The sequence below is a fragment of the Humulus lupulus genome, chromosome 9 (assembly GCF_963169125.1).
Source record: "Humulus lupulus chromosome 9, drHumLupu1.1, whole genome shotgun sequence".
NCBI classification, from domain to species: Eukaryota; Viridiplantae; Streptophyta; class Magnoliopsida; order Rosales; family Cannabaceae; genus Humulus; species Humulus lupulus.
Genome location: NC_084801.1, coordinates 10,771,107 through 10,780,174, shown reverse-complemented (window position 1 = coordinate 10,780,174; position 9,068 = coordinate 10,771,107). Strand labels below are relative to the sequence as shown.

At 34.1% G+C, this 9,068-nt stretch overlaps 1 protein-coding gene across 1 annotated transcript; it reads left to right on the top strand.

Annotated features, from left to right (window-relative positions):
• The first annotated feature begins 1,173 nt into the window (after window positions 1-1,173).
• On the top strand, window positions 1,174-4,681 carry LOC133799413 (probable serine/threonine protein kinase IREH1). Its single transcript, XM_062237432.1, has 6 exons — window positions 1,174-1,247; window positions 1,340-1,432; window positions 2,325-2,529; window positions 2,817-2,902; window positions 4,285-4,373; window positions 4,678-4,681. Exons 3-6 carry the CDS (start codon window positions 2,409-2,411, stop codon window positions 4,679-4,681), a joined length of 300 nt encoding a protein of 99 aa, XP_062093416.1. The 5' UTR covers window positions 1,174-1,247; window positions 1,340-1,432; window positions 2,325-2,408.
• Window positions 4,682-9,068: the final 4,387 nt, after the last annotated feature.

Genomic DNA, 9,068 nt, shown 5'->3' with positions numbered 1-9,068 from the left:
ATTTTCCAGTGTTTCTTGAGTGTTTAAATGTCAACTATATATGCACTTAATTTGATATTTTTGATATGCTGAGTACATGATAAAACACATAATATATACTGAGTAAATGGCATATTTTGGGTCTTCAAGCTAATTTTTTTTTCAGTTCAGGTCTCCAATAATTTTCCGAATATGGTATCTCTAGAACTTGAATATGATATATTTTGGGTTTGAAGAAGTTGATTTTCAAGTGTTTTAGTCAGAACCTCTTGTTGATATAAAACAGGGAAAGAGAATAGATTTTTGGCCTTTGAAGTTAAATGTTGGAAATTCGAATGATGCTTATGATAAAGCTTTCTTGGTTGCATATAATGTGTTTGTTGAAATTCCTCCAAGAGAGTGATATAGATAAATGTCAAAAAAATTGTTTTCTTAAGTGTTTGTGGTTGTATACTGGTTTAAAGATATTTAATTTTCTAATCTATTTATGTTAAAATACTCATGGGGGGCTTTTGGACGGGTTTTCCTGGCCAAAAAGAGAACAACAGGGGACCTTTTTGCCATAAAGGTTTCTTTTTTAATTTCTCTTAAATAATGAGGATCATAATTCTTTTATCTTTTTGTACTATTTTTCTGCGAATCATATTGATCTTCCTGATAGTTTCTCATCTATTTTATGCTACGCGTTCTTAGACAGCTTTCCCTTTGTAAGCCACTACTTAATTCTTTGTCTACTTAGTTCCATGCTTGAAAAAAGCAGGTAGTTTACTAGATTGAATCAGTGACGCATGTGGACTAAATGATTTTGTGAAAATTACAGGGATTTACTGAATATTTATCTACTCACTTTTTAACCCATGAGTCTCTCTCATGTTGCACAATTAACTCTCCTTATAGTTCTTTATGTTTCTTAAATAAGCACTGAACAACTGTTCATTTGTGCTATCTGCCACAGGTTCTTAAAAAGGCTGACATGATCGGGAAAAATGCAGTTGAAAGTATCTTGGCGGAACGTGATATTTTGATTTCAGTTCGCAATTCCTTTGTGGTGAGCAGGTCTATCTAGCTAACAAATTAACCTTTGCTTGAGAGAAAAATGTTTCTCTTACATTTTGTTAATATATCAAGTTCGCTTCTTCTATTCATTCACTTGCCGAGAAAATTTGTACCTTGTGATGGAGTATTTACATGGAGGGGATTTATATTAGTTGTTGAGAAATTTAGGCTGCTTAGAAGAAGATGTTGCTCGTGTATATATAGCAGAAGTGGTAAGTTCATTGTTTCTTATTTTGAAACCTTCCACTGCTAGTTTTTGTTCAACTCCGTATCTCAGCTTAGGCTTGTTCTTTTATGTTGGCAGGTGCTTGCACTAGAATATTTACATTCACTTCGTGTGGTTCATCGTGATTTGAAGCCAGATAATTTATTAATTGCTCATGATGGTCATATTAAGGTAAATATCTTTTACACTGGCACAGGCATGTTTTTAGGAGTGTGCACACAAGTGCATTTATGTATGTTTTTAGGTTGTCCTGTTCTAGTGAATACACATCTCCAGTGTTAAAACTACATTGGTCTTGATTTAATGTACTTTACATCTATTAGTAGGTTATTATGTAAGAAGTTGTGAATGCCTGTCAATTTGAATACTCATAAGTCTTGATTGATTTAAGCTTACATCCTGAATGCCTGTCAATTTGAATACTCACAAGTCCCATGCATTTGCTTGGCCTGAGGTCATATTGTTTCTCATCTTCAATAATAAATAAGTGATTATCTATTACATAATTGTGTTTCTTATAAAAAAAAATCCCCTTTGATTCAGATGAGTATACATTTTTTTAAAACAATTTCAATGCTCATTGTCAACACAAAATTTGATTTTATGGAAATGTTGTAAGAGAATTTGCACAAAATGCAAATCATAATAAAATAAAAGAGGGTGAGAAGTTATGAGCTTACATGTTGTGCGGTGTGACTGCACCCTGCATGAGCACTCTAAATGCTTTCCATTTTATACATGGAATTATTTCTTCAGTGGTTTTCTGTTTGTGGTATGCAAATGCTTTTTAGTCAAATTTTTCCAGTTGGTTTCTGTTATTGCACATCTTAGAATGTAGGTGTGTGTTCTACACACTGACGTATAACCTTCTAAATGCTTTACCTTTGATTCTCGCAATATTGAGTAGTCCTAGTTATGGTACCGAAAGTGCATGTCATTCTCACCTTATCTTTTGGAATTCCTTTTTTGCACTTGTTACCAAAGATTTACTTCATTTAAAAAAATAATAATACAATAAAAAAGAGAAGCTTTTATTTGAACTCTTTCTTCATTTTCTTAACAGTTGACCGACTTTGGGCTCTCAAAGGTTGGTCTTATCAACAGTACTGATGATTTATCCGGCCCAGCCGTAAGTACCACATCTCTAATGGTGGAAGATGAGCCCGAGTTATCTGTGCCTGAGCATCAGCAAGAAAGACGAAAGAAACGTTCTGCTGTTGGCACACCTGACTATTTGGCACCAGAGATATTATTGGGAACAGGACATGGTTTGTATAGTCCTCTTTCTGTTTGAGGTGCATTGAATTCCTTCAATTTATTTTTACTAAACTCCAATTAATTTAGTGGCCTAGAATAGTATAGTTATCTGGGAGATAAGTTTGTTATCCATTATGATGTAGTGAGATCATTCTGTGTTATTCATTATGATGTATTGGGATAAGGTTTAAAGGCCGTAAGCTTGTATTATGTTGTACTGTGATTATGATTCTTGTGTTTGGTGATCAGTTACTAAGATGGATGGATTACTAATCCTTTGTTTTACCATCCCCTGCAGGTACAACTGCCGATTGGTGGTCAGTTGGTGTGATTTTGTTTGAACTGATTGTTGGTATTCCACCCTTCAATGCAGAGCATCCTCAGGTAAACATGTTGATTCTACAAGATTCCATCATTGATGATGTTTTTTGCATTCTGTTTGATTTGCTCTTGTTGTATCATTTTTGTTATTTATTATACTTAATGTTTTGAACTTGTATAAACCTCTCCATTTTTTCTGCGTTTTGTTTTGTTGGATTATGGTGCCAAAGGACAAGCTTATTGCACTTTCTTTACGTATCTTTTCACTGGTCTTGTGGGGTCTTGAGTAGAATCTTGAACTGATAAAGAAATGATTGTTTCATATATATGATTTTCATAAGTATTATGAGTACTTATTTTGTGTGTCATGGAAAGAGAAGAGTTTTTGGCTATGATGATATAATCTCTCATCTTTGCTGCAAAGAAAGAGAAGAGTTCTTCATTTTTTTACTGTCAACTCGCCTCACATAAGTTGTGAGGTGTTTGGTGTTAATACTAAATAATTTTTTTTTTTTCTGTTTTTAGATTTAAAAATTGATTCTTCGAAGACAAGTAAGGGTGTTTGGCATCTCAGTGAACAGTTATTAGAAATCATAGTTAAAGAAAACAAAGTACTTTGAGAACACCAAATAGTTGTTTTCAGTGTTTTCTGAAAAATAAAGAAAGAAAAAGTAAAAAATCTCTTCATTACTCCACATTCTTTCATTCTCAATATCTCACAGATCACTTTCTCTGTCCTAAATATCTCTCATGACTTTCTTTCTTTTATAATGTTTAAGAGTTAAAGGAGTCTCTTTATCTGATTTTATCAAATATTGGAAGAATGTTTTCTAATTCTATCTTTTGGCTTCTGTTGTTAATGTTGGTTTCTGTTTAGTGTGTCTCACTTATTTTTCTAGTATTAATTCTCTATTGTTAATACAAGTTCGAGGTTTTTTTTTAAGTTATGGTTGTTCTGTTAAATATATATGTTGCCAAGAGGATTTTGAGTTTTTATGGGAGAGCATTAAATATTTGGTGGCTTTATGGATGGTTGATGTAAATGAGTTTAAAATAGTACTGTTATCAGATTTGGTGAAGGAGTGGAATTTTTATAATTCTTACCTTGGTAGTGTGCCTTGAGTTTACTCTTCCAGGGACATCGTCTTCCTAGACGTTCTATGAATTTTTTAATTAAATTCGTTTCTTATAAAAAAAACACACTCGTATATAAAATGTACGCACATTTAGTTTCTAATAAAAATAAAATGTGTAAAAAACTAAATAAAATAAAAATAAATGTGTGCCTTTGGTGATATTATTATTGAATTTGTTCATTCATTTAAAAGAGGATTTATTATTGTGTTGTGGTGTTCCCATAAAATAATTATTTTAAAATTTTGATTGTGATTTGCGACTTTTATATACTCCATGGCTGCTCTAACATTTTGGTTTTCTTTGTTCAGACAATATTCGATAACATTCTTAATCGTAAAATTCCTTGGCCTCGAGTGCCTAATGAAATGAGCCCAGAAGCAGCAGATTTGATTGATCGGTAAGCAAATATCTATTCATGTTTTGGTATTTGGGAATTTCAGCTATGCTAATGAAATATAAACACTGATAGAGATATGGAGTTTTGCTTTGCATAAGTCATTCATTAGTCCTATAAATCAAAATGCATTCCATGCCAATCAGATTCGTTTTGTTTATGAATGTCCTAAAATTGTGCCTAAAATATAGCTGCTTATTTGAATATTTGTGGAAAGGGATAATGATGTTTATTTGATACAATGAAAGACCACATTCTGAATCTCTTTGTAAGATCTTAACAAGTTTTTCTTAAGCTATTTTTGCAGCTAATGTTACTGATTGAGGTTCACTAATTGATTATCATATCTAGTATCAAGAAAGACTACATGCTAACATTTTCTTGTGCAATAGTGACAACTTCTTTTATTCATACATTTTTCTTTTTTGGGAGTTTCCAACTTTCATGTTTCAGCTATATTAGGATTGATATTTAGTTAAATATAATACTAATATGTTTCAGTCACTACACATTGTATGTAGGTATGTACGTGTGTATATGGTTTTTCTCTGTTTTCTTTTGATTAATTTTTAGACATTTTATTCAGCTCTCATTTTGCTCATTTTTTGTGGAAAAGTTTGTAATTATTATGCAACTTATATGAGCATAGAAGAGGTCTTTTTGACTCACTGGATTAGAGAGTGATAGATGCCAAGCTTTTGAACTATTACCATGCTGTTTATTTGACTAAATTTTGCAGTGTTTTAAAAAATTTCAGAGCAACATCATGAGGAGGTTTGCCTTGGAAACCTGAGGAGATTTCAATTTAGAGAGCTTCAGATGGCAACAAACAACTTCAGCAGCAAGTACTTGGTTGGATGATGAATTGAAGGATGGAGTAAGTTTCATACATGGTTTACTTTTGTGTATTTTGTAATGTTTCTGTTTTTCATTTTTAAAGTAAAAAATGTTCAAGATTATATAACTTTATTATGTTATGCTTTCAAATTTAAGTTAGAACTAAGATCTCATGAATTAGACATATTCATGGTTTGAATTAGTTATTGATTAATGTAATTCTTGTGGTTTATCAATCTATTGAGAATTACATTTTATGATTAATTTTGATTTTTTTTTTATCAAAATACAATAATGAAAATCTTTTAATTAAAAAAAAAACCTTATAAGTATACTTATCAAAATAAAATTTAAAATATATTATCTACACTAAAGTAACAAAATTTTATTACTAGACTTTTAATATGTTATGATTTAGAAATATATTATAGGCGTAAAAAATCGTTATGGATTATATAATATAACAAATTAAAAATATTATCAAAATAATCAAATGTAACAGTTGAAAAGTGTTATGAAAAAAGTACAAGATTAAATTTCAAATTTATAACTAAAAACTCTATCTAAATGTTATTATTTCAATATTATAGCACCTAAAAATGTGTTATTGAATAGTTTAAGATAACATCGAACATAACATTCAAAAACTGTTATAGAAAAGACTGGACTTTTAATAACAGGGGCTATGTTAGCATTTTCAGAAGTGCTATCAATAGTCCCGGTTAGCAGTTTTTAAGTGTTATGAATACTGTTTTTTCTTGTAGTGTGGGTTCAAGCCATTATGACTGTGACTGAATATGCCTTTAAGTTTGATAGGTCGATTAAGTTTAAGTCAACTTAGTGCAATTAGACATTGCAAGGAAAGAAAGGTTTGTTCAGGGGTTGAATGTTATGATAGCTCGCGATGAGAGAATCACATTTGCCGAGAGTTACTGCTTATGCTCAGGTGGCAGAGAAGTCCATTAGTGCTAAGATGACAGAGAACAAGTAATGGGGAGAGGGTGTCGCAAGATGCGATACCATGAGGATTGTTCCTCCGTTTACTGTGTATAGTGAATGCAGTGGGTCCATTTACCCAAAAAGAAGGAATGTTGATATTTATGGTACTACCGGGTTAGATAAATGATTTTGGGGTAATCAAAGTAACCTTCAGGGTGGAAATGAGGATTGGAAAACCTATCCTGAGTACCCACGATGTAGGCGACAAGTTGGTGCCACTCGTTGTTTGTATCTAGTGTAGTGATAGACAAACTTATAAGACATTGAGATATGCATGGTGTAAGGCCTGGAACCTTGTTACCTACTGTAAAGTTAGATTCTCTAAGAGATGGATTAAGTCCTTATCAGTGGAGGTGGATAGCAAAGAATTATTTACATACTTGGTTTGGTTATAAAAGGAGGACTTTGACATAGTAAGAGCTATAGGTTGGTCAACCAAGTATGGAGCAACAATAGATTGTAAAACGAAAAGAGATGATACTTTTGAGCCTGAGGGAGAGGATCCATTTGTTATTGTGGGTACTATATATGGACCTCGCATCCTGGCAATATAAGTGTTGAAGGCTGGAGATCTATCACAGGAACCATTGGACCAGAGGAGACCAGATTGGTTTGTGAGTTCTGAGTGTGTTTCCAAAGGATTCATTTTAGTTATTACTGCACCAAAAGACTAAGGTTACAGTAGAATTGGCTCCTGGAATAGAACCGATATCCAAGGAACCTTACTAAATGGTACCGACAAAGTTAAAAGAATTGGAGGATCAGTTACAAGAGCTACTGAATATGGGGTTTATCACACCAAGTTTTTCACTGTGGGATGCATTGGTATTATTTGTGAGGAAGAAATATAGAACGTTGTGTGTATCAGCTACGGGAAATTAAATAGGGAGAATATCAATAATAAGTATCCATTGCAAAGGATTGACGACTCGTTTGATCAATTGCCAAGCGAGATAGTGTTTATTACCAGCTAAAGATCAAGGAAGAAGATATTCCAAAGACTGCCTTCCGCACAAGGTGTGGACGTTGTGGATTTTAGGTGATTTCTTTTTAACTAATCAATGATCTAGTGACTCTCATGGATCTGACGAATAGAGAGTTCGAAGATTATTTGGACAAATTCATGATTGTGTTTATCGATGACATATTGGTCTATACTCAACCAGATGAACACAAAGAATATCTTCATTTGTTACTATAGAGGCTAAGAGGAACATAAGTTGCATGTGAAGCTTAAAAAATGTGAGTTTTGACTTCTTCGAATAATATTTCTGGGTTATATTGTGAAAATAATAAGATTATGGTTGATCTAGCTAAGACAGAAGCGGTAAGAGATTGGCCAAGGCCAAAAACGCTTTAAAAGTTAGAAGTTTTCTTCCAATAGCGCGATACTATCAGCGTTTTGTTGAAGGATTCTCAAAGATTGCAACACCTTTGATAGAATTAACACGTAAGAACCTAATATTTGAGTGGATGGATATGTTTGAACCGGGCTTCTAAGCGTTGAAACAGAGACTAATCACTGCACCAGCCTTTAATTTGTCATTTTAGAACGAGAAGTTTGTGGTGTATTAAGGTGCGTCATGAAAAGGACTAGGATATGTCCTTATGCAAGCTAAGAGGGTCATAGCTTACGTTCAAGTCGGTTGAAAGAATATGAAGAGATATCCAACACCTGACCTTGAGTTGGCAGCAATGGTATTTGCACATAAGGTGTGGCAACACTACTAGCAAGGTCCTCCTAATCAAGGACCATTACACTGTGTATTTTAAGTAGCGCTAGACTCTCTAAACAAGCCATTTGGCCATAACCGTGTAACTAAACATGATTGATGGTTTAGGGTTAAAATTTTTGGTCAAAAGGTATAATCGTTTCACTAATACGTTTACTTTCATACATGGGATCCCAAACTAATATTTTAAAAGGTTAATTACAATTGAAATGTTACAACCATTCGACCTAAGCAGCAAAATAGGGTTTGACCCTAGTTCCTCTGAGAAACCTCGGCCATGGTGGTCGAGCAGTCGCATATGTACACAGTCACCGAAGCTCTCCAACTCAAGGATGGTCCAGCTTCCTTTTTCCCATACCTCCACCACATAGCACTAGTGAGCCAAGGCTCAACAAGAAAACTTAAACATGCTCATAAGTAGTTAATAATACGTTACCAAGTCATAATAAGCATGCCTAGTAGTAGTAACCCTACTTATGAAAGCATACCATTCGTATAAATGAATACAACACCATATGGGGCCAGTTGCCCCAGATAAATGATTATTGGATCATATTGGGGCTCGTTGCCCAAAATACATGATTAATGAATCATACTGGGGCCCGTTGCCCAAAACACAGGATTATTGAATCATACTGGTGTCTGTTTCCCAAAATACATGATCAATGAATCATACTAGGGCCCGTTAGCCGAAATACATGATTAATGAATCATATTGGGACTCAGCGCCCTAGGATAAGGGACTAATAAGTCACTCGGAGGCCCATTGCTCTATCCTCTATATAACCAGCCTTAGAGCTGGCCCAACGTACCTGGCGCTTTAGTTTTCCACGACCAATGGGTTGAACAAGCATATGATGCACTCCTGATTAGGCATAATCATATCGACCAATTCTTAGTGCACTATTGCTGCCCTTGACTTATAAGTCAATGCTTTTGACCAGCGCTCAGCGTGCTAATGTTGTTCTTAACTTATAAGTCAAGTCCGGGGCCCAGTCCTAGGATATGGGACTAATAAGTCACCCCGGGGCCCACTGCCTTATCCTCTGTATAACCAGCCTCGGAGCTAGCCCAGTGTACCTAGCACTGAATTTTCCATGACCAATGGGTCGGACAAGCGTCTGATGCG

Coding starts and splice junctions, on each gene's coding strand:
- LOC133799413 (XM_062237432.1), top strand. CDS start 2,409: ATGGTGGAAGATGAGCCCGAGTTATCTGTGCCTGAGCATCAGCAAGAA. Junction 2,530..2,816: donor ATTATTGGGAACAGGACATG/GTTTGTATAGTC, acceptor CATCCCCTGCAG/GTACAACTGCCGATTGGTGG. Junction 2,903..4,284: donor TCAATGCAGAGCATCCTCAG/GTAAACATGTTG, acceptor TTCTTTGTTCAG/ACAATATTCGATAACATTCT.